Source organism: Corvus kubaryi, unplaced genomic scaffold (assembly GCF_017639235.1).
Source record: "Corvus kubaryi isolate FWS band 111438036 unplaced genomic scaffold, C.kubaryi_AGA036_p1.0 128, whole genome shotgun sequence".
NCBI classification, from domain to species: Eukaryota; Metazoa; Chordata; class Aves; order Passeriformes; family Corvidae; genus Corvus; species Corvus kubaryi.
Genome location: NW_024580663.1, coordinates 2,079,173 through 2,102,980, shown reverse-complemented (window position 1 = coordinate 2,102,980; position 23,808 = coordinate 2,079,173). Strand labels below are relative to the sequence as shown.

Below are 23,808 nucleotides of genomic sequence, written 5' to 3'. Positions count from 1 at the left end.
AGCAGAGGGGGGTGGAAATCACCGAAAAAGCCGAGTTTCCATGCAGCTCTCTCTCACCGTTTCCTTCGGGGTCCCCAAAAGCACTGGGGAGGTCCCCCTGGGTCTGACACAGACACTGGGGGCTGGAGCCTGCCCGGAGCAGAAGACACCCCTGGGAGCTGGTGGCAGCGGGGGCTTCTCCTCCCCTAAACGCCTCAGAAGGGAGGGCAGCCAATGCCATCCAAAAGCACTTGGAATTCGCAGTACTTGGGATACAAAATGTCCAAAAGGGATCCACTGGGGGCAGTGGGGGCAAAAGGCCAGGTGAGGAGAGGGGGTGTCCATAGCAGGGGATGTGGTGGGAGAGCCCTCCCTGCAGCCCCCCTGCCCTGCACCCCTCCAGCCCCCCCATCACATCCCCTGGGATTTTATTTCCCCCTGACACAGCTGGTTCCTCTCACACACCCCCAGGGGGAAGCGAGAGGTGTTTCACCATCCTCCACGTCCCTTCCTGCTCCATAAATCCGCTTCCCGCCGCTGTGATTTATTATTATTTATAACAATAATAAAGCGTGCGTAGACGGAATAAAATTCGCCTTTTGCTGACTGGAACCTTGTGACCACGGGGAAGGAGAGGGCGGAGGGAGGGCACTGCTGGCCCTTGGCCGGCCCCGCTGGGACTCGGGGGCTGCCAAAGGCTCATCCATCACGTGGAGGAGCAGGACCAGCCCTCAGCCACTCTCTGCACGAAATAGGATGTGGTGGGATTTTGTCCTTTCACAGCCTGTGTGACCTTGCGGTGGCCTCTGCCGTGGGGTGGCATGAGCTGCTGGGAGAACACTCTGTCTGTCTGTCTGTCCTCCCCGTGGGACAGAGCCCTTGTCCCAGCCGTGCTGTGGCGGGGTGCCCGAGGAGATGGTCCAGGGAACCAGCCAGAACCTGAGGTCATGGGGCTGGGAAAGGGGAGGGCAGGGAGGGGAGGCAGGGAAGGAGAGCGATGCCAGGAGGGGTGAGGGCAAACCAGACAGAGAATCTGGGCGCTGCTGTTAGGACACAGAGTGGCTGGAAGGGCTCAGCTCCGAGGGGACAGCCCTGTGGGTGTCCCTCACCCCAAGCCCCCACACTCTGCTGGAACTTGCAGGGTCACTGTCACCTGGTGCAGCTCATGTGCCTGGCACCAGGGTCTGAAGCTGCCTCTGAAGGCAGGAACACTCCTCTGCTCCCCAAGAACTCAGTGCTGGCCCCCCAAAACCATCCCTGGGGGGTCCCTGGAAGCACAGAGCCAGGCAGGGCTGTTTCCCTCATGGATGCCTGCAGCCCGTATTAGCCACAGGGGGCAAAGGTAGAGCTTTGCAAAACCCCCAGCCAAAAAAATACAAAGCCAAAATGGTCCTCTGGCAATGCGCAGGGGCTGCCCATGCCCAGTGCTGCCTGCCCGACCCTCCTCCCTTGCACCCCAGAAGTGGCCATGCCCGGTTTGGGCACGGGGTTTTTGGCCCCCTCTCCACGTGAATGGGCAGCACCCTGGGCTTTGCTGGGGCCACTGGGAGCAGGACAGGGAATGGATCCGTGTTGGGGTGTGTTCCTCTCACGGGGGACAGGGATGTAGGTGACACGGAGCCCAGCACATCCTGCTGGCCACGGTTCGGAAGCTGCTGCCAGTTTTGGGCTGGGGGAGCAGAGACACGTCCTGGGAACCTCCCCTCCTCTCCCACAGGGCTCACGACATGTGGGATTGGATTTGGGATTTGAGGGGAACCCTCTTGCATGAAGCCCAGTGACACAGCCTGGCTGGCACAGGGAAGGGAGAGCGGCCAGTGCAGCCAAGTGGTGCAGGAGGACAAGAGCCCCCCAAGACACCCCAGCTCCAGAGGGCTTGGGGGAGCCGTGCCCGCCCCTCGCTCCAGTGGCACCTGCACCGCTGCTCCCCAGGGCTGGGCGGTGGGGACCCTGCCGTGCTCCCCATCACCTCCAGACTGGGGGGGCCCCGTGAGCTGCAAGGAGGGGCTGGGACTCCCCCAGATAAATGGAGGAGGAAGGTCCTTGTGCTGCAGAGCGAGGTGGGACGGGCGCCAGGGAGGGACAGCGGCCAGATGGGAGCAGAGGGACAGGAAGAGGGAGACAAAGCTGCTTTGTGCAGGGCAGTGTCTGCTGCAGGGAAAGAGGGGAAATGGGGAAGGGGTTCACGGGTGCCAGGGGATGGGGTCGGGTTGGCTCCCTTCAACCCCACAGTCCCCACAGTGCGGTGCAAGAGATAATCCACTGGGGTGCAGGAAGAAAATGTGTTTTGTGCCATTAATAACTTCAAAACTATTTAAAAACAGTGTTTTTTTCATCTCTCCCCCATCCTTTTTTACCTCGTGTTTTAGCTTGTGCTTTAAAGTGCACTTGTTAGCCCAGCAGTACGCGTAGGGAATTTATAAATCAGTGACTATATCGAGGGGGGTGTGGAATAAAAAACCGTGGAGCCTGGAGCTCTGCACGGTGCTGGTGGGTGCCTGATGTTGTTAGAGACCAAAAGCGTCCTCCTGCCCTGCTGCAGCACCCCAGGGTGATGGGGCATTCCCTGCTGAAGCTCACAGGGTCTCTCCCAGGCCCTGCAGGGATTTGGGGTGTCCCCACCCTCTCACTGAGCATCACCCCCGTGGTCTCTCCAAGGCCACCCCAGCCTGGCTTCCCTCCATCCCCCTGGTCCCCACAGTCAGGCCCAGTGCCAGGTTTAAACAATTATTTTATCCTGGCTTTTTTTCTCCCCTGTTTTCACAGGACACTGTGGGCTTCCCACTCCTCAATTAGCAACTTGTCATTGACGAGCTCATCAAAAGGCTGCTAAAAAAACCCAAACTGAGATTTGATGCAAACTAGGGCAATAATCAGGTCCCTGCCCTGGTTTTTAAATTATCCCAGCTGTCCCTGTGTGTCCCTGCCTGTGGGGATCCGCTCCTGAAAGCCTCGTGGAGCCAGTGCTGTCCAGCTGGCTCCATCCCACACCTCTGCAGCAACGGGGACACCTCGGAGAGGAAAGGGGGCTGGGGAAGAGGCAGGGACATTTTGGGACATGGACCTGGCTGGTGGCTGTGCTGGTGGCAGGGAGGGGGGACAGGGCTGCTCCCCACCACGGGCAGGGGGTAAAGGCAGCACAGGCGGGCAGGAGGGCTCGGGGTTGGCCACAGCAGGGTTTGGACACCCCTTGGAGCACCCACCATGAGGTGCCAGCAGGACCTGGGCAGCAGAAGAGCTGCTGCAAGGAGCACTCGGCCCCAGCAGCAGGAGCACAGCCCGGGCTGGGATGTCCCTGTGCCCTCGGCTCCAGCCGCTGGGCAGAACCTGTCCCAAGGACAAACCCCTCCTGTGCCACCAAGCCAGGGCCATGTGGACGAACACTTGTCCCGCCAAAGTGGCCATCTGGGAGAAGGTGTCCTTCATCCCAGCAGAGCAGCAGGGAGCGGCAGCCTGGCCCAGTTCTGGCTGCTTTGACCTCTAAACTCAGCCGGGGGCTGGGCTGGGGCTCCTCGTGTGACTGCGAGGGCAGGGGGAGCCTCTGGGGGTCACCAGGAGGGACACTGCTGTCACAGAGCTGTCACACAGGTGTGCACACCCTCGGGGACAAAAAGGCTTGACCAGTGTGACCAGGGCTCTGCTTGCTGGTGTGTCCCTGGGGAATATTCATCGTGCCAAGGGTCCTGTCCTCCCCACTTCCCACCCACCTGGCCTTCAGCCCTGGTGACATCTGGGCAGCGGGGACACCTCCATGCCCCAGAGCCTGTGTCTGGGCTCTGAGACACCACACCTGGTGTGCCACGGTGGATTTTTGGAGCAGGAAACAGGATTTCCAGCCTTCTCCAGGGATGTGGTGGCAGTGCCCAGCCCACCACAGCTGCGATGCTGCCCCAGCTCCTCAGCTGCCCCTTCCAGCCTGGATGAGCTCCCTGCAGCTCAGTGCCACAAGGCTCCAGGTTCAGCTCTGCACCAGCAAAGCTAGGATATGGAGAAAAAAATCACGTTTTTTTTGTACCAAAAATCATGTTTATTTCTGCTTCTTTTGTAGATAAAACTCTCAAGATCACACCGTGCTCCCAGAGCATCCCTTTCCCACAGCTGCAAAGCCACGGAAAAAGGGGAGCTGGTACAAGGAAATACAAACTCCCAGGCAGGGCTCCAGGCTGGCCCGGATCCAGCGTACATATCCCAATTTCTCTCTCATTTTGAAGCTTTCCAGAGCATTTGGCAGCTCCTGACCAGCACTGGCACCCTGACATGAGGGTGGCACAGCTCTCGGCCCTACAAGGAGCCCTCTCACACCCGGAGTGCTGGGAAGGCAGTGGGACCAAGCCTTAATTGTCCTACCTGCCCTTCTTGGGCATCCTGATGGGATGGGAAGGGGTCAAGCCGTGTGTCCAGTGCTCCATCCCACACCCCTCAGCAACGGGGGAGCCGCGCTTCACCCAGCTTTGAGTGTGGGGAGCCCCTGGGCTGTGGCCAGAGGCCAAACCGGAGCAACTTCTCCCCTCTAAAAATCAGCGTTTCTCTCCCTTTTTTCCAGCACAGAGCTCCCGTGTGCAGGAAGGCCGCCACCTCCTCCATCCTCGCTCGCTGTTCCGCGTGGTTCACGCTCCGCTGGATCCGCAGCACCGGGGACGGCAGAGGGAGCGCGCTCGGAGCGGGCACCGGGCCCCGCACAAAGAGCAGCCGCTGCCGGGAGGGGCTGACCTGGAGCAGGGGACACGCTGTCCTCGGCTCGCTCAGCTTTTTGTTAGTGCTCGCAACGCGTGGTGCGATAACGAGCCCCAGGAATGCCCCAAATGCTACGAAAAGTGGGATTATTTTTGCTATCGAGCTCTTTCTGTTATTGGACATAAAAGCTCGGAGCAATCTGCTCTAGTGGGAGGTGTCCCTGCCCATGGAGGGGGTTGGGACAAGATGAGATTTAAGGTTCCTCCTCCAAACTTTTCTGTGATTCTATGAAAAGTGCATTAAAACAAAAAGCTTCAGAGGCTCGGTGTGACCCCAGGAGGGACCAGTGCTCCCAGTAGAGCTCCGGTGTGCAGAGGTTCCTGCAGGAAGGGGTGGCCACAGCCAGGTCCCCACATCCTGCTGTCACACTCTTGCTGGCTCAGTCTGCCTGGGGTGCTCTCCCAGACCAGAGGGTGCCAATGCCTTCTCTCCAAGAGCATTCCTGTCACCCCATTTCCTTCTCCACCTTCCCAACACCCCAGCTCTTACCCGGGCTGGGATCAGCCTGCCTCCTCTGCAGGGGTGTGACAGCAGCCAGGCTCTGTGCCAGTCCCAGGTCATGCTGGGCTGTTATGGATCACTCCATTACCTCGGTGTTATAAATATGTTCAATTAGAACAAGAAAAGAACTCCAAACATGTAAGGCAGAGGCTGGGACAGAGCCATTCCCACTGTTAACTCCATCAGGAGCCAGAACCCTGCAAGACCAGACCTGGGGTCCCTGGCTGTCACCCCAGCACTGAGTTCTCTGTAGGGAGGGCTGTGGCTTTACTCTGTCCCTGCCTTTCTGCCCAGTCTGCTCCACCACCAGAACCACAGATGATGTTCTTCCCCTTGGCTGAAGCCTTTGACCCTTCAGCTGTCAGCAGGGACAGACCCAAGATGGGACAGGAGAGCTAAACCAGCACAAAACCAGCCAGAAACGGCCCCAAGAGCCAGAAAGAAAATAAATTACCCTTCACAACCATGCACAGGTCCTGGAGTGAAGCTTTATTTTACTTACTGAAAGCTCTTGCTGGTCCAGCAGCTTTCTGCCTTCTTCCAGGATCAGTGTCCAGCTGGAGCAGCTGATGGTCTCTGTTGTCTCCTCAGGGATGCTCCATCTCTTGTCACCTCGCTGGCTTTGCTGGTTCTGAAAACAAGGGGATGGTAAAAACAGGGGGAGAAGCGGAGAAGCTCATCCAGCTCAGACTTCCCTCAGGGGCCGGCTGGGCTGGAGGAGCCACCGGGCCTGGGGACACCGGGGTCACCGGGGAGTCCAGACACTCCCACCACGGGGTCAGGGCTGCAAAGTGCACCACCTTCAGGGTTCAGGCTTCTCCCTGTTTTCAGCCCAACCCCAGAGAGCCCCGGAGCTCTCAACGGGCAGCGCGGTGACCCAAATGGGGCTCCAGAGCTCCAGACACAACTTCCTTCTGAGGAACGCATCCCGTGCATTCCCTGCACATCCCATGGGAGAGGACAGCGGCTGTGATGGAGGATGCTGCCCCAGGCTCCCACAGGGCTGTGCTGGCAGAGGATTACAGCCCCCCCAACCCCCCCACGCTCCACACTTTGCCCTTATCCCGTTAAGCCCAGCATCGCCTCCCGGCGCTGGTGTCCCAATAACCAGACCCAGACAGGGGCTCCCCTTAAGAAGCCTTTGTAGCTTAAAGCCTGAGCTCATCCAGCTCATGACGCCACTCCCGAGGCAGGAACCCCGAATTAGAGCATCTGCCGAGCGCCAGCCGGCCCGGGGCACCGGGTGGCCGAGGGCACGGGGTGAGTGTGGCACTGCCCGGGCCACGGGGCCGGCGCTGCCTCGCAAGATGCATTTTTACGATTGGGAGGAGGCGGCAGAAGGGAGGGGACCTGCTCAGGGATGTGAAGCTGCAGAGTTATTGCCCAGGCGCTTCGGGCGTGAGGATTTAACTCTTTCAGGGCTGAAAACCTTCCCGTGCTGTCCTCCCCAGCTCCTGAGGCATCCCCTCCTCCGAAAGCCGGCACGTGGAACCGTGCAGGGAGAAGCTGTAGGATTTAAAAGCCTTTTGGAGACTGCTAAATAACAACCACAAACCGAGCACCTCTCTCTCACCATCTCCATGCCCTGGAGCATCCCTGAAAATCCCCCTCGCTCCTCCTTGATGCCTTTGCCTCCCCTGCCCCGCTCCCAGCGGGGAACCGTGGCACAGCGGGCAGGAGATGTCACTTCTGGGCCGGTCCTCAGCCCCAAAACCCGGCAAAGCCACAGAAGCGTGGGGTGGGCACAGCAGATGGCTCAGACAGGAGCTGTGCCCCGTGTGACACACGCGGGTCACGCAGCGGGCCGGGCTGGGAGGGGACCGCCGGCCCCCAAACCCGGCCATCCCCGGCTCCCTCCCCCTTCCCAGACGTCCCCTGCTCGCGGTGGGTGTTTTTTGGCGCTGGGCCCTGGCTCGTGGGCTCTGTGTGGGTGCTGCTGATGGGTCCCAGCCCCTGGGGGTCTGGCAGCAGCGGAGGAGATGGAGCATTTGGTGAGCGCAGACAACACAGGGAGCATTCAGAGCTGCCAGGCTTTGTGCGCTGAGCCCCTCGGGCTGCAGGAAGGAGGGGGGTGAGGGGGTCCCCCCAGCTGCCAGCTGGGCTGGGGCAGAGCTGGACGGGTCTGAAAGAAAGCAGGAGCCGGCACTCAATGCACCGCTTGTCCTGCTGCCTCTGCAAACCCTCTGAGCCAGCAGCCGCTTCTCCCCCCGGGCCTCGCTCTCCCACGCTCCCAATCCCTCTCCTGAGCCCGAAATTTCAGCAGCAGCTTCTTGCTCCCCCGGGCAGAGCCATCCTCCTCCCACAGCCCGTCTCTGCCCCCAGCTAACCCCCTGCCCACCACAGCCCGAACCCGGCAGACTGCTCCTGCCCGCCTCCCTCCTCCCTCCGCTCCCTGCAGCTCCCAATTACTCCCTCACGCCCCCACCGACGCTCTCATCTTTCTCAAGCGGTGAATTTTCTCACATCCGCCCACCTTTTTATTCCAGAAATGTATTCCACTGCTTTTTTTAACCCGGACAAACCGTAAGGATCCGCAACATCCTGTGCAGGGGAGGGTTGTGGAGTGGCAGCTCGGCATTTAAACCTGCCTCTCCCAGCTTCATTCAAGCTCTTACTTACAACGGGGACACAAACACCTCCAGTTTATCATTTCCGACGCCTCCTCCAAGTCCCTTTCCCGAATTAAGCAGCTCCGGGGCTACCCCATTCCCTTCACTGCCTCCCTCTGCACCTGATCCGGCTCATGGGGTCCCTCCTCAGGCAGCAGAGCCAGAGCTGCAGGCAGCACAGCTCAATTAAAACAAAGGGGAAAAAGCCGCTGCTGTGCTTGCTTTTCCTTCCTCTTCTCTATTTTCCCAGGGGTTTCTAGATCTCAGAGGGGGCTTTGAGGTTTTAACTACTGCAGACATGACCCGGACACTCCCCACACCCATGTTTTGCTCCAGCTGGAAATTGTCAGCTTGGAGCATCCCTCTGTCCGTGGAGTTAAAAGGGAAAAGCATCCAGGGCAGGAAAATCCTCTTGAGATCATAAAATGACAGAATGGTGAAAGGGACCTTAAAAATCATCTCGTTCCACCCCCTGCCATGGGCAGGGACACCTCCCACTGTCCCAGGCTGCTCCAAGCCCCAATGTCCAGCCTGGCCTTGGGCACTGCCAGGGATCCAGGGGCAGCCCCAGCTGCTCTGGGCACCCTGTGCCAGGGCCTGCCCACCCTCCCAGGGAACAATTCCTTCCCAATATCCCATCCAGCCCTGTCCTCTGGCACTGGGAAGCCATTCCCTGTGTCCTGTCCCTCCATGCCTTGTCCCCAGTCCCTCTCCAGCTCTCCTGGAGCTCCTTTAGGCCCTGCAAGGGGCTCTAAAGTCTCCCCGGACCCTTCTCTTCCCCAGCACTCCCAGCCCTTGGAGCATCGTTGTGGCCCTCTAAGCCCCCAGGCAGCCAGGTGAGGTCCCTCTGCATCCCTTCATGGCCAATCTTTTGTTTTTTCCCTACTGAAATATTGTCAGAAATATTCCTACTCCTCACAGCCTGCCTGATGTCCTTTGTTTCCAGCCTTTTATCTGGTTAAACAGCAGCTTGAAGCCATGCAGGAACCTCCCCTCTCTTCCCACGGGAAGTCAGCTTCTTTAGGAGACTGCAAGAGACCCCTTTGGAGATCCAGGTGGGCTTTATCAACATGCCAGCATCAGCGGGACAGGAAAACACCGGAGATGCTGAAGAGCTGAATATTTATTTTAGGCAAAGAGTATTTATGGCTAGACCATTATGGGCTGGAACCCCCTGCCCAAAGAACCTATTTTTTCTCATCCCCAGCAGATCTGCTCTAAGATCACAGTGGCTTTGGACAGGACCGACAAAACATTTCAGGAAGACTCAGAAATTGCTGCCTCTACCTACAACACACAGATTTTTGTCCCAGCATGATTTTGTGACTGGCAAAGCTCCAACCTGCCCTGCTCCCCTGGCTCTGTTTGGGGTTAGAGATGAACATCACCATCTCCTGTCCCACGAAGCAGGGAAGGGCCTGGGCATCGGGATGAGGGGGAACCTGTCTGATCTCTGCACCCGTTTCTGGTTCGAGAAAGCAGAGTCCCCCCACATCCAGCCCGGCTCAGCCCCTTCTCTCTCCCTGCACTGCCTGGACCGGTACTGATGGATTTGGGATCAATTTTCTGCCTTCACTTCCCCGTGTGCTGGGGAGCAGATGGCAGAGCTGTGACGTCGAGGTGACAGCAAAGGACACCGGCTGAGTCACTTCAACCACAACCCAGTCCCGAATCATCCGGTGCAGCTCTGGGGGGAGGACAAGCACTGAGGACACTGAGCCCTTGTGTGAGTGCCCTGCCATGCTCCTCCCTCCATGGTGCTGCAGCTTTCCCCCCTCCCTGACCTCACTCCCCCACAACGGCTCCTTCAAGCAGCAGCCCTGCGGCTTTTCCCGTTCCTTCCCGGTCTGGGGATGGAGCTGCTGGTGGCTGAATGGGCTCAGCTGCCTGGGCAGGAAGGGAATCTGAGATCAGAGCTGACAAGGCTCACCCGCTGAGCCCCTCCTGCCTGCCTTGGCAGCCGTGACAGGGGATGGAGAAATGTCCTGACAACTGCAGGAGAATCCCACCGGGAGAGCTCCACAAAGCATCAGACAGGAGGTCCACAGGGAGGAGGCCTCAGGGGAGCACTGGCTCCAGCAGGATCCTCTGCAAACACTCAGAGCAAGGCCAGAACCAGCACAGGCCTGGGAGCTGGGGTGGGTTAACCCTGGTGGGCCCACACAGCAGGATGGGGGCAGAACTGGAAGGGTGAGGGCTGAGATAAAGGTGGTTTAATAGGTAACAGGAGCTGAGCCTGCAAACAAAGCAAAATAAGGAATTCATTCCTCACTTCCCCTTGGCAGGTGTTTGGGCACTGAGCAGCTGGTGGTGTTTAGCTGCTCACCGGGGTTCAGCCACGACAAGACCACACAGATGCCACCCTGCCCTGAAATCACCCTCTGAAAAGAGCAGGAAAAGGGAAAACCCAAGGGTCAGGAGAAGAAAATCCCGTGGGGACAGGCAGAGCTCAGACTCGTGGGTCTGGGACTCCCTGCCCTGGCTCCTACACCCTGTGAGGAGTAAGTGGAGCCCTCGTGTCCCCTGCACCCTGCAGACAGTGAATCAGGGCCCCTTGTTGTTGCAGCTGTGGAAGGGGAAATCCTCCCCCTCCAAGAGAAGTCGGGTCTGGAGTGGCTGTGACAGCCATCAGTGTCCCCTCGGAGTTTTGATCTCCTGTGATCCCAGTGCACGGTGATCCTCTGAGAAAGAGCTGGAGTGTGAAACCACTCAGGGAGAGGTCAGTGGGACACAGGGAACGCTGTCACCACCAGCTGAGGAGGTGGCATTTGGGCACACACGTGGTGCTGGGGCCATATGAACCTACAGCTCTCGGGCTGCTGCTGATCCCGTAGGGAGGAGGGACAGGGACACTCCACATGTCACAGCACCAGGACACATCGGCCACACAGGGACTCCTGAGGGTCTGATGGGTCAGCAAGGCTGTGCCAACCACAGATTAACCTTGGAACCCACTGAGGCCGAAACGCAGACCAGCCTGTTACAATCATGGAATTGTTTAGGTTGGAAAAGCCTCTGAGATCATGGAGTCCAACCATTGCCCCGGCCCTGCTGTGTTCACCACTGCACCGTGTGCCCAGTGCCACATCCACGCGGCTTTTGGACGCTGCCAGGGATGGTGACTTCACCCCTGCCCTGGGCAGTCTGTTCCAGGGCTTGGCCACCCTTCCAGTGAAGAAATTTTCCCAATATCCACCCTGAGCCTCCCCTGGCCCAGCCTGAGGCCGTTCCCTCTCCTCCTGTCCCTGTTCCCTGCCAGCAGAGCCCGACCCCCCCGGCTGCCCCCTCCTGTCAGGGACTTGTGCAGAGCCACAAGGTCCCCCCTGAGCCTCCTTTGCTCCAGCCTGAGCCCCTTTCCCAGCTCCCTCAGCCGCTCCTGGGGCTCCAGCCCCTTCCCAGCTCCCTTCCCTTCCCTGGACACACTCCAGCCCCTCAATGTTCCTTTAAATCCCTGCTCTTTTCTGCATGTAAAAGATGAGTGAAAATCCCACTGCCAGCACAGGCTGTGGAAACTTTGGAGACTTCTCTCCATGCTTCTCCTGACCTTCCTCCTCCTCCCACATTTGAGAGAGAAAAGTTGTAGCTTCACCATTTCTACATCTCTGCTCTGGATTTCTCTTTCCAAATGCCTGGTTGAGAGATCTTCCTCCCCCACTCTTCTATCCTGGTCTAGTGGAAGGTGTCCCTGCCCATGGCAAGGGCTGGAACCAGACGACCTTTAAATGTCCCTTTCAATCCAAACTATTCCATGATTTTATGATTCTAAGAAAAACTTCGGCATTCTGGGCCTCATTCCCGGGCGGGAGAACAGACGATGGCACCGGGGAAGGTGCTCTGTAAGCCAGCACAAATGGAGGGGTGGAGAAGCTATTTTGGATCCGGATTAAAAGGACAGAACACGTCAGCAACCGCAGCAATCCCAGCCGGCTATGTGGCCCATGCCATGGTTTCCTTGACAGCTGAGAGGAAGGAACAAACACCAAGTAGTAGGAGCAGGTAGCGCGTTTTTCCATCCCTTCCAGCCCTGGAGCTCCCAGGTGGGAAGAAGGAGAGCGCAGGCACAGCTCAGTGAGCACCTCCTACCCTGCCACCCTCCCCTGCCCCGGCAGGACCGCAAAACTTCCTGCCAAAAATCCATTGCTCCAGCCCCGTTAGCCACGGGCGAGGAAAACACAGGAGCAGCGACACCAGCGGGGCAGGAGGAGGGAATGGAGCCCAGGCTCTGGACTCCCTCACGGAGCCTTTGTGAGCAGCAGCCTCACGCCCTGCTCTGCTCCAGGAAACGGCATCTTTTCCCTATCGAGCCATGGGAAAGGACAGCAAATATTCCATTGATATCATTCATATCATTTGTCCAGCAAATATTCCGCGTCCTGCTCCTCCATGTCTCAGGCATGGGGTAAAGTTCAGTGGGTTTCCATTCTGGATATGCTTCCAGGAATGTTTTCATGCCCTTGGGTAAGATGGGGGGGAGGGGAAGGCATCCAACTCCCCCCTCTGGATGGGAGGGAAAGGATCAGGGCCCAGACTGGCTGGCAACACCTTCCTCCTGGGGAGAAGGAGGTGGGGGATGCTCCACAAGGAGTTTTGGGCATGTTCCTAAAGCCCTTCCCTTCCTCCGAGCCCCCAGCTCTGCTGGGTTATTTGCTGCCCACTGAGGCCTCTCCGGCTGCTCCTCTCATCCCCCCCAGGGTCTCTGCTTGGCCCAGTTGTCTCCTTTTGCTTCTCCAACGAGCAATCCCGGGCTGCCAAAGCCCCCCTGCCCCCTAATCTCCCTTTCACTGCCGTGCTGCCGCTCAGGCCCTAAGGAGATTAGCCCCGGCCGCAGCTGCTCGTCCTCCCCAGGGCCAGGGGTGTCACCCCGGGGGGAGCCACGTGCGGGGGTGACACATGCACGGCCACCACCCCAGTGGCAGCGCAGCTCTGGTGCCCTCTCCTGTCCAGCCCCAGCCCCAGAGGAGGTGCCGAGTGGGGGGGATGTGCTGGGAGCAGGCATTAGTAGGATACTTCCCCCCCCAAACCTCACCTGCTGGTTCAGCTCTTTTGTGTGGGAACCTCCCAAACTTGAAAAGGAGAGGACCAGGACGCCCAGGCAGGAGTCAGGACACCCGTCCTGGAGCAGCGGGGCTCAGCCTTGTGCTGCAGCAGCACAGAGGCGGATGTTAAGAGGCAATGAGAACCCCAATCCTAAATAAAACAGCTGACCCTGCAAAGCAGGTGGAGGCTGGCAGCTCCAGGCACGGATCGCTCCCTCCCGGCACATCCTCCCCGGCACCGAGGGGGTTAACGCCGAGCGCCCGGGCTCTCGCAGATCTCCGTTTCCATGACAACAGCTCCCGATGAATCCCAGAGCTCTGAAATCCCATTAAACATCTGCGAGAGGCTGCCCGTGCCGCCTGCCCAGGCTGCCACCTGCCGGCACCCCCGGCCCGGCCCCATGGCCCCGAGCCGGCACCCCAAAAACACAGCGCAGGGCAGCACCGGCATGGGGACACGAGCCTGGCTACCAGAGCCGGCTTTGGGGCTAGCGAAGGGGGGCTGGAAGGGCTGAGGGTGCCGGTTTGCACCCCCGAGCCCCCGGAGCCTTGGGGTGTCCTGGGAGGGACACAGCACCCGGTGCTGGGGTTTGGGCTGGCAGGGACGCTCCTCTCGGAGCAAACCAGTCCGAATTCAGCCCCGGGGCCGGGGCTCAGAGTTCTGAGGGCACGTTGGAGAGACTGGCACCTCTTAGGGCCTTTGAAGGTCTTACACTGATCCAGCTGCTTGGGGTGTCTGGGGGACTCTGAAGGGTCCCTGAGGATGAGACAGGGGAGTGGCCCTATGGGAACTTCGGAACGAGCTCTTCCCAAACCACTCAAGGGGTGTGGAAGGGTGAGGAAGGATGTTGTGGCCTGGATCCTCACCTCTGTGCTTCACCCACTCCCCTCCAGCTTTCGTGCACTCAAGGATTTCTAATCACCCTTTACACTTGATTTCAGAAATTTGGGGTTTTCCTTCTCTGTGCTTCCACCGCTGCCTACAGGAAGAGGCATCGGGAGAAGGTGAGGAGGAATTTAGGGAGGTGCCACACGTTTCAGGGGATCACAGAACCGTTAAGGCTGGAAAAGACCTTAAATATCATCAAATTCACAGCCCCACTGTGTTCACCTCTAAACCACGTCCTCAGGTGCCACATCCACACTTTTTGAACACTTCCAGGGATGGTGACTCCACCAGGGATGCTCCTGATGGCGTCGCTCGACCAGTGTGTCCCTGCTGTGGGTAGGAAAATCAGAAATCAGTGCCCAGCCTTATTAGAACACAGCTTTTTGCACAATATTTAATATTTAATATCTATAAAAGTCATATATACACAATATATAAACCCTATTGTACGGCAGGGCTGCTGCAGCTGAACGTGGCTGTGGTACTGCTCAGCTGTAGATGTTGTTATCCCCAGTTGCATCCCAAATTGCTCCGCTGCACTCCTGCTTTCAGAGGGGCAGCTCCTCAGCTTTTCCTGCCGTTCCCAAATGCTGCCGAGCCATTTTTGTGCTGGGAAAAAGCCTCTCCTGTGCTTCGGGATGGATGGGACAGGAAACAAACACGGAGCAAGCAGCGCCTTCCTCACCCCTCTCCCCATCAGACAACTCCAGGGCTGGGATGGGAGGGAAAAGGAGCAGGAATTGTAGCAGCGGGAGCCCTGGAAACTCTGGCATCTGCAGGCACCAGGGGAATGCAGAGGGGCCGGGGATGAAAGCTGACACAGAAAGAAAATGCTCTTTTGGAGCTACAACTGCTGGCACAGCTGCTGGCCAGACCCCCTTCCAAAACCTGGAACATGCCATCGAGGGGCTGGGAATCATTAACTGCTTCGTTTGTGGGATTTAACCGTTTCCACCTCCCCCTGCGCCCTGAATAAGCTCAGATTCCTTAGGATTTCCAGCACCCCGATGCTGCAGGGCCGGGGGCTCCCCCCAGCAGCGGGAAGAGGCCCTTTCCCCTCCTCCGAAGCTTGGACAGGCAGGAGCCTTGGGTACACGGCTTTGCTGCAGGGGTAAATGCCCGGGAAAGAGGCCAAAGAGCACCCAGGGGAAACCCAGAGCTGTTTGATGCCCCTTTCAAAGGGCAGAGGCTTGGAAAGCCCCCAGCCTCAGGAGGGGGTGGGAATAAAAAGAAGCCTGAGCCTTGCAAATGAAGCAGTCGGCTGAAAACGACAGGGTGATGTGGGATGGATGCTGAGGGAGGGTGGGGACCTCTGTCCAGAGGAGCTGGGACAAAGCCCTGCTGGACCCTGGGCTGGGCAGTTTTGCCGTGGCGAGCCAGGCCCTTGGGGCTCCTGGGCTCGGTGACAGCACCGGGGGGGTCTGAGCCTCATCAGTGCCCGCTCTGGGTCAGGACCCCCTCGTTAGAGGCAGCAAAGCAGCAGGAGGGAGGGAGGGAGGAATATGAGAGCTTGCAAAGCATCTCACTGCAGGAGTTGAAGCTGCCAGGAGGAGGGGATGAGTTTCAGGAAACCCAGAGAGGCAGGAAATCAAGGGAGAGGGACAGTAATTGAGGCCATATGTTGGAAGCAAAGAATGCATCTGGTAGCAGGGAGCAGGCAGAGGGAGAAGGCCCACGCTGTGGGGACAGCAGGGGACGTGCAGAGTCACATTAACCCCCTGGGCCGAGCAGAAGGCTGAATTCAGACCAACCACAACTGCTGGGAGGGGTCAGCGGTGCAGGTCTGTGCCTGCGGTGGCTGCAGGCTCAGGAGGCTTCCAAACTACACTCAGTAACATCCTGACCTCATGGGTAATGCTGCAAAAAGGGGATGGAAATGGCTGCTCCGTTACAAAGCGACAGGGTTCCTCCTACATCCGTGCCCCTGAGCGTGCCTGGAGCCAGGGAGGAAAGTGGAAATGTGCCAGGAGGGAGGCCAGGGCCTCTCTGCTCCCCAAAAGCTTTGGGGCAGGAGTACGTGCCAGGGGAGGATTCACTCACCCACAGGTAAAGGCACAGTTGGGGTGATGAAAGAGCTGCCTGGGGTTGCACACTCATCACAGGATTATCCCACAAGGCCAACCCCACAAGGCCATTCCACTCCTTCAGGCATTCCCAGGCTCAGGCAACAGCACTGGGAAAGCTCCTAAGAATATTGATGGCCTCTCCCCCTCCTCCCTTCTAAAGCACATTTGAGATCGATGTGGAACGTGTGTGGTTGGAACAGAGGATTCTGGCACAGCATCACGGCCTGGGAAGGGAGAGGAGAGCTCTGCTGCCGACAGCCACCGAGCTTCCCGGGAAATCCAGGAGGAGATGGAGGGCAGGAATGCAGCACTGAAGGGGTGCACAGGCTTTGGGGTGGGATGCAAATCGCTGCGGGGTTGAGAGGCTTCTGGGGTTTGAGAGGCTTCTCTGTAGCTCAGTAGGGTTTGAGAGGCTCTGGGGTTTGAGAGGTTTCTCTGTAGCTCAGTAGGGTTTGCACATCCCCGGGTTACTGCGAGGGGTCCCTCAGAGAAAGGTGGAGCTCTGCAGGCAAACCTGAAATTGCTGCTTTCAACAGTAATTGCTGCTTTTTCTCCCAGTAAAGAGCAACATAATGCCCCTCGTGCTGGCCCAAGGCTCCATCCCTGGGAATCCAGCTCCAGAGCATCTCTCTCTCGATCTGTAGCTCTCTCTTCATCCAGCCCAGAGCTCCTGCTGCCCCAAACACCCAGTTGCATCCCATCCATGTCCACCAGCTGCTCCCTGCTGCTCTCACTGCCGGTGCTTCTCCTCTGCCTCCTCCCTCACCAGCTTTGCAGGGCAGATCGTGTTCCCTGACTGTCCATGGCGGCTGCTGCAGGACAGGAGAAGCAGCTGCTGTGATGGGTGGGAGGGGGAAAACCACACAAAAGGGGTTAAATCCCCTTAGGAAGGGGGAGGGAGGAGCATGGCAGAGCTGAGCAGTGGGGCCCTGAGAAATCTGCTCTAGTTCAAGATGTCCTTGCTCATGGCAGGGCAGTTGGAAGTGGATATTGGGAAGAAACTCTTCCCTGGGAGGGTGGTGAGGCCCTGAGAAGCTCAAGGGGACTCAAAGGTGAGCCCAGCCTCATCTGCTCAGTGCTGGGGTGACACTTGCACCTCCTGTGTGAAGGGTGGGCAAGGGGAAATGGCCTCCCTTTGTCACAGCTCACATCCACTTTGAAACATTTTTCCCCTTAAAAGCAAAAGGATATTGTCAATTTTCCCCCACGGATTTGTCACTCTTACCTTATCTCTGTCATCCGGGAAGTTCAGACTATTCCACTGCACATTCAAAATCCATCCTCTTGTCCCGGTTAAGCTTTTCTTCAAGTTCTCAGCAGACACTGAAAGAAAAACAAAACGACATAAAAATAGAGAAGGACATTCCTAAAATATTTGCTCTAAGCAGGAGCAGCTTCTGCCCTGGAGTCACCAGCACTCCAGATGTACCCTCTGAGAACCCCTCTGACCTCCCTGCCAGGAGCGTGGCTCATCCCCCCTCTTTAGATCCGGGCAAACAACCCCCCCCCCCCAAAATAATGAACTGCTCCAGGTAATTCCTCAGCAGCAGATCTCCCGGGAAATGCGGTCCTTCCTGCCCCTGGGTGGGGTATGTGTGCTCAGAGCACGGGCAAAGCTCATCACTGATGCTCCTGTGCGCTTCCCAGGCAGATTTGGGCTCTCTGCAGCATGAATACACACCAAGGCAGCACCAAGGCAGCACCAAGGCTCTCCCCACGCTTTTTTTTTGCAGTGTTGTGGTCTGGGATGCGCACACCAGGGAAGATCTGAATGCTTTAACAGTCTCCAAAGTGAGCAAAAAAGGGGATTTCTTTGGATTTGCTTGAAGGTGTTTCAAGACTGAGAGCTTGAACGGGGAAAACACTCTGAGAAGTGACTGCCCAGCCTGGGAGAGGGGAGGGGACTGGGATTTACTGGGGGGTTACCACGTGTTGGGAGGAGATTTCGAGCTGAATGTCAGTATTGGAGCAGGTGAGGCAGAGCAGAGCACTGGGAGCCCAGTCAGGGGTCCAGCAGGGATTTCACCCCCTCAGGGACGGATGCATCTGCATTCCACATCCTCCCTCCTGCCTTCCTTCCTCCCTGGCCACTGACTCAGCAGCAGCAGCAGCCTTTTATCCCGGGACAGAACAATAGGTATCCTTCCTCCCAGGCATCGCATCCGCTTATCCCATCAGTAATTCGCTCCCTGTGCAGTCCAGCACAGCCACAGCTTTAACAGGAAAAAGCTTCCACTGCAGCCACTCAAGCAAAGCATCTTTGGGATGCAGCCTCGGGCTTTGCAGACTCAGCAAGGAGCTAAAATCATCCTTGCTTGGAGCTGGCCAGACCCAGCTCCCTGCTCCCCATCCACAGCCAACACCTCGCCTTTCCCGGGATCACCTCTGATCCCAGGACTGTGCTTTTTGGAGATGGACACGAGGAAATCTGGTCAGGAAAAAAATGGGACCAGGAAAACAGGAGCGTGCAGGAGGTATTGGGAGCCTCGCCAGCAGGTGCTGGAAATCCTCTGGGTGTTCTTCCTGCAACCCCACCTGGAGTCCTGCATCCAGCCCTGGGGCCCCCAGCGCAGGAAGGACATGGAGCTACTGGAAAAAGCCCGGAGGAGGCCATGGGGATGCTCCAAGGGCTGGAGCCCCTCTGCTCTGGAGCCAGGCTGGGAGAGCTGCGGGTGCTCACCTGGAGAAGGGAAGGATCCAGGGAGAGCTCAGAGCCCCTTGCAGGGCCTAAAGGGGCTCCAGGAGAGCTGGAGAGGGACTGGGGACAAGGCATGGAGGGCCAGGACACAGGGAATGGCTTCCCCGTGCCAGAGGGCAGGGCTGGATGGGATATTGGGATGGGCAGGCCCTGGCACAGGGTGCCCAGAGCAGCTGTGGCTGCCCCTGCATCCCTGGCAGTGCCCAAGGCCAGGCTGGGATAGGGGAAGGTGTCCCTGCCCATGGCAGGGGTGGGACTAGAGGCCTTTAAAGGTCCCTTCCAGCCCAAACCCTCTGTGCCCCGCTGTGGCAGGCGCAGGGGCTGTGCAGGCCCCAGCACTGGCAGGCACCGATCTTCTCCTTGCCATCCTCAGCTCCCGCCCGTAGGATCAGATGCAGAAAGCATTAAATGACTCCTGCAGCCCCGCAGGCTCCAGACCTATCAGCCATTTGTCTCCTGCTGACCTGAGGCAGAGCCCAGCACGGTGACAAGCACAGAAATCAGCAGGAGGACGAGGACGTGTCGGAGCAGAGATCAAGAGACGCTTCCCGAGCTGAGCCTCACGGAGCACGGCTGTGCCCCAGGTCCTGCAGCAGCTCGCTGAGAGAGACCTTCTGCTTTCTGGAGTGCCAAGGGACTGGAGCAGGCACTTAATGAGAAACAGCTGCTCTTGTGCTGCTTCCCAGCTCGTTACAGCAACAGGAGCATGTTCTGAACGGGCACGTTCTGTCTTCAGAGCAGTTTTACACTCACACCCCATCCTTGGGCCCGGTTTTAGGAAGGAGAATCACAGAATCATGGAATGGCTTGGGTTGAAAAGGACCTCAAAACCCATCCCATTCTACCCCCTGCCATGGGCAGGGACACCTCCCACCATCCCAGGCTGCTCCAAGCCCCAGTGTCCAGCTTGGGCACTGCCAGGGATCCAGGGGCAGCCCCAGCTGCTCTGGGCACCCTGTGCCAGGGCCTGCCCACCCTCCCAGGGAACGATTCCTTCCTAAAATCTAACCTAACCCTGCCCTCTTTAGAAGACCTCGGCCTCAGTGTACACTATCAGGGGCAGAAATGGATTTCTAAGCATATGCAGGAGTTGAGGAGGGGGAAGGAGAATCTCAGGCTGCGAGCTCTGGACAGGTTTCACTCACCTGGACACAGGAGATGCTTCCAGAAAGATCCTCAGCCGGGGCTGAATGAATCAGCAAGGACACAATTATCATCCTTCCTTCCAGAGAGCAGCCTCTAAGCCCTGAGTGCATCTGAGCCGTGTAAAAATAGTGCTCGGATCAATTAAAGGAAAGAAAATTGCAGGAACAGCCATTTCCAAGGTATTCCATCCTGGCTGTGCTTCTCAAGGCTTGTTCCAGTGTTAGCAACAACACTGGATTTATTTTTCACTCCCCTGGTTCTCCTGTGAGGTCTTGGTTTGAGGGAGCCCATTCCCTGGGTCAGGACTCAGCTCTCCCCATTCCCACCTCACCCCCTTCTCCCTCATCATCCCCCAGCAAGGCTAAACAGGACCAGGAGAACTTAAATTCTCCTGCAGGAGACTTTTTAGACCGGACAAATTAGATTTGACTTCTTGCACTGCAGAAGGGGAAGGAAAAATCACGAGGAGATTTTCCTACTGGCTTTGCACAGCCAACATTTTATTTTTTTATTTTGAATTAAATGTGTCCGGAGAAAATGACTTTTTCCACTGGATTTTTTCGCAAAAGCATTTCAAACATCAGATTTCTCCAATGTGGACAAGCCAGGATTTCTGTTAAAAAGCCAGGACAACTGAGACCCTCTCAGGATATTTTGGGAAGACAAAGAGGGAGCTCTTAGCTCTTCTTTTTTCCTGCCTTTAAAAAAAGCAGGATGGAGGTGTGAAGCCAAGCAACCACACTTCTGAATGGGAACAAGGGCAGGGAACGGAGATTTTCTAGAACACAGAGATCTATATAAAGACAAATATTGCTTGGCTCTTCAAAATCCATCAAGTCCAAAATTCCCTCATCTAGATGCTCCCCACATCAAAGTGTGATGATAAAACTGCCTTCCCGACAGGAGTAGAATCCGTTTATCTGGAAATTTAGGGAACAAAGCTGGAGTTCAGCAGCCCAAGGGGAAATGGAAAGACACTGGTAGCCTTCTTTTTTCTTAATTTCTTTTTTCTTTTTGGACAGACTTTAAATCCATCCCTGGCTGGTGAGAACTAAAATCCATTCCCGGGATGAGGAAGAAAAGGAGACGGTGGAAATCAAGGCCCTGCTGCCAGACAGGGTGTGGGGCAGGCAGACCAGGCAGAAGAGATTTTTCCAGTGTCTTTTTCCTGGTGAGAGCTGACAAATCCAGGCCTAAGACTAACCCTGAGCCCTCGCAGTGCCCTAACCTGGAGGTCTCTAAACCTTATCTCAAATCAGCCCAGCGCTCTCGTGCTGTGGGTGGCGGTGGGAAGCGATTAGAGGAGTTAATTACAACTGCTGGCAGCGCTCCTCTCCCTTTTCCTGCCCTTTCTTTGTGCTCTGACCTCGCACCAGGACCCTCGGACGACAACAATGAGGGACGAGGGTCATTAAAACAAGCACTAAACATCACCCGGGGCTGAGCAGCGCGGAGCTTAGCGGGTAATTAGCGCTGCAGCATCTGCTCCTCATCAGAGCCTGCTCCAATCAACACTTCCAGGGACTGACAATGGGGAAGTTCAAAGAGTAGGAGAAGTACCTGGGGGAGTCCTTGCTGCTCTGGAGAAAGGGATTATCGAGGGAGACTCCTGCCAGGTGGCCACTGGGGAGTTTTCCCTTTGCCTTTTTTCTCTTTTCCCCGATTTATCCCGTTCCCCACACCCCAAAAAAGGAACTTTTCCTGCTGTAGTTGATGTTTAGCACAAGCACTAGACTCTGAGGTGTGTGAGCCAGGCTGGTCACCTTTTGTGTCACTCTAGACAAGGGAAATGCAGAGGAAAAGTCACAGAATCCCACAATGGTTTGGGTTGGAAAGGGCCTTAAAGGATCATCCCATTCCAACGCCATGGCAGGGACACCTTCCACCATCCCAGGCTGCTCCAAGCCCCAATGTCCAGCCTGGCCTTGGGCACTGCCAGGGATCCAGAGGCAGCCAGAGCTGCTCTGAGCAAGCTCAGGGCCTCCCCACCCTCACAGGGAAGGATTTCTTCCCAATATCTGCTCTGAATGTCCCCTCTTTTAAAACCGTGAGCCCTTGTCCTGTCACTGCAGGCCCTCTCCAGCTCTCCTGGAGCCTCTTTAGGCACTGGAAGGGCTCTGAGGTCTCCCTGGAGTCTTCTCTTTCCCAGGCTGAACAATCCCAAATGTCTGAGCCTTCCCTCATAGGAGAGGGGCTCCATCCATGGATGTCTTTAGCGAGAGAAGCTCATTAAAGAGCTGCCAGAAATCAATGCACCGGTGACACCCACAACACCCACCCTGACACAGCCACCAAATCCACCCGCGCACCCAAGCTCGGCGTGAGGCACTGAAAACCAAGGGATTTACGGGATGGCACGGGGGGAAGTGCTGCAGGAAAGCGTTTGCAGGTTTGCTGCTGGAAGAGCGGCCGAGAGATGCCCAACATCACCCCAGCCCCTAAACGTCCCCAGCCCCGGTTAGTGCCCCTCCTCTGTGTCACAGAAGAGTCAGGCTGGCACAGACACCCCTTCCCTGCGAGCAAGGACGGTCCCACCAGCATTCCCGGCACCCTCACATGGAAAGGATTCCCACCCTCCCTGCGACTCCCTCAGCTCCACACCACAGGAGGGCTGAGCGGGGCATCCCCGGCTTGGTGCCTCACCCCGGGCTGGAGCCAGCCGGAGTCGGGGCTGTGCCTATCCCGGATGCCCACGAACGCCAAGACCCTCACACCCTGACCACGGGAAGGGGGAAAAGCGTCCCGGAAACCCCAACGGGGCTGCTGCTGCCCCTCCCCAGCCTCGGAGCCGGCTGCTGCCCGGTAACAAGGCAGGAAAGGACGAGCAGCGCTCCCTCGGAGCCGGCCTATGGCTGCGCTGCCTCTCCGTGCCTCCCTTGCAGCCGGGCTGGCGCCTGGGGCCAGCGCTCGCTCCGCCAACCCGGCTGCTCCGGCACGGAATCACTGACCTATTTTCATCCAGGCAGGCGCAAGGTCGCAGACAAAGGGAGATTGAGCTCGGGATATTTAAAGGAAAAGTGGCTGTGAGTGATGTGAGTGTCCCCAGAAACCTCAGCGGCTCTCGTGATGTTTGTGTGAGCATCCTCGTGCGCGGCTGCGGGTAGGGGATGGAGCGGCTGGGTGAAAACTGACCAAAAAGCTGCACTGGGCTGCAAAATCGGGGTTTTAGGAAAGGAATAAAAGAGTTTGGGAATAAAGCTGGATGTAGGATGGGCACAAGGGCGACCAGGACTCGCTCTGTGGAAGGAACAGATTAGTGGGAAGGGTCCCACAGGGATCTCCCCCCTCCCTGGCTCTGATGGATGAGCGGCACAGACCGGAGAAAACCAGCTCTCCCAGGGACTTTTGGTTCAAATTTGCTGACGGACTTGGCCCCAGTTTGGAAGTATTTAACCCACATCTCGGGCAGGTTTTGGAGCTGGCAGCTCCAGCTGGATGGAAGTTTGTTGGATGCACTGACACCACCGATTATCTCTGTGCACACCCCTGCAACGGTGAGGGCCCAGCACTTCGGTTCTCAGCTATGAGATGCCACCAAAAAACCCCTCCCCAAACCCCAAACCTGCACTCCTTAGCCTGGAAAACACACACAGATAACCCCAGGAAGCCTTTGGAAGTTCACAGACCCCTCACAGAAGGGAGAGATGTGCTGTGCTCATCCCAGGGCACAGAGAGGCAGGGACCAGGAGGGGACCACAGACACCTGAGTCCATCTCTGAGCATCCTTGGTTGGTTGGATCAGTGAAGCTGGAGCAGTTTGGATCCCTGGATTGCTTCATATCCCGGATTGGGAAGTGCCTGCTCACCCGCCAGCACTGCACAGCACAAAGGATCAGGGATGAGTAACCCAAAAAAGGCTCCCACAAACAGGGATGATGACAACAGTTGCTCAATGCTGGCAGCTCTCCTGGGACTCTCCACGCAGCTGGGAAAGGTGCTGCTGCCAGCATTTGTTGGTCACGGACCTGGGGCAACCCCCTTCCCCCTCCTGAACGTGCACAGGCAGGAAGGAAAGAAAGAACAAGGACAGATCTCGGTGTCCTGAACAATGGAAACAGGAAAATCCCTCTGGGCTGGGGAGCCTGGCAAGGGGCTGGAAGCTGAGCTCCATCCTGAGCTCCATCCTGTGCTCCCACATCCTGAGCTCTAT

At 57.5% G+C, this 23,808-nt stretch overlaps 1 protein-coding gene across 2 annotated transcripts in view; it reads right to left on the bottom strand.

The window, feature by feature from the left end:
- Window positions 1–14,093: 14,093 nt before the first annotated feature.
- The window catches only part of LOC121663199, a 10,126-nt gene continuing 411 nt past the window's right edge, over window positions 14,094–23,808 (bottom strand). Inside the window, exons 1-3 of one of the 2 annotated variants that reach the window (XR_006015562.1) lie at window positions 23,285–23,808; window positions 17,040–17,137; window positions 14,094–16,649 (exon numbers count right to left, since the gene is read on the bottom strand). The exon at window positions 23,285–23,808 is cut by the window's right edge and continues 411 nt beyond it. Coding sequence is in view for 1 of the 2 variants with exons in the window: in XM_042025228.1 (XP_041881162.1) it covers window positions 16,282–16,626; window positions 17,040–17,137; window positions 23,362–23,808 (890 nt within the window). In the remaining variant the exon portion in view is untranslated. The remainder of the gene's footprint in view (window positions 16,650–17,039; window positions 17,138–23,284) is intronic. The other variant, XM_042025228.1, reaches the window with a different exon arrangement.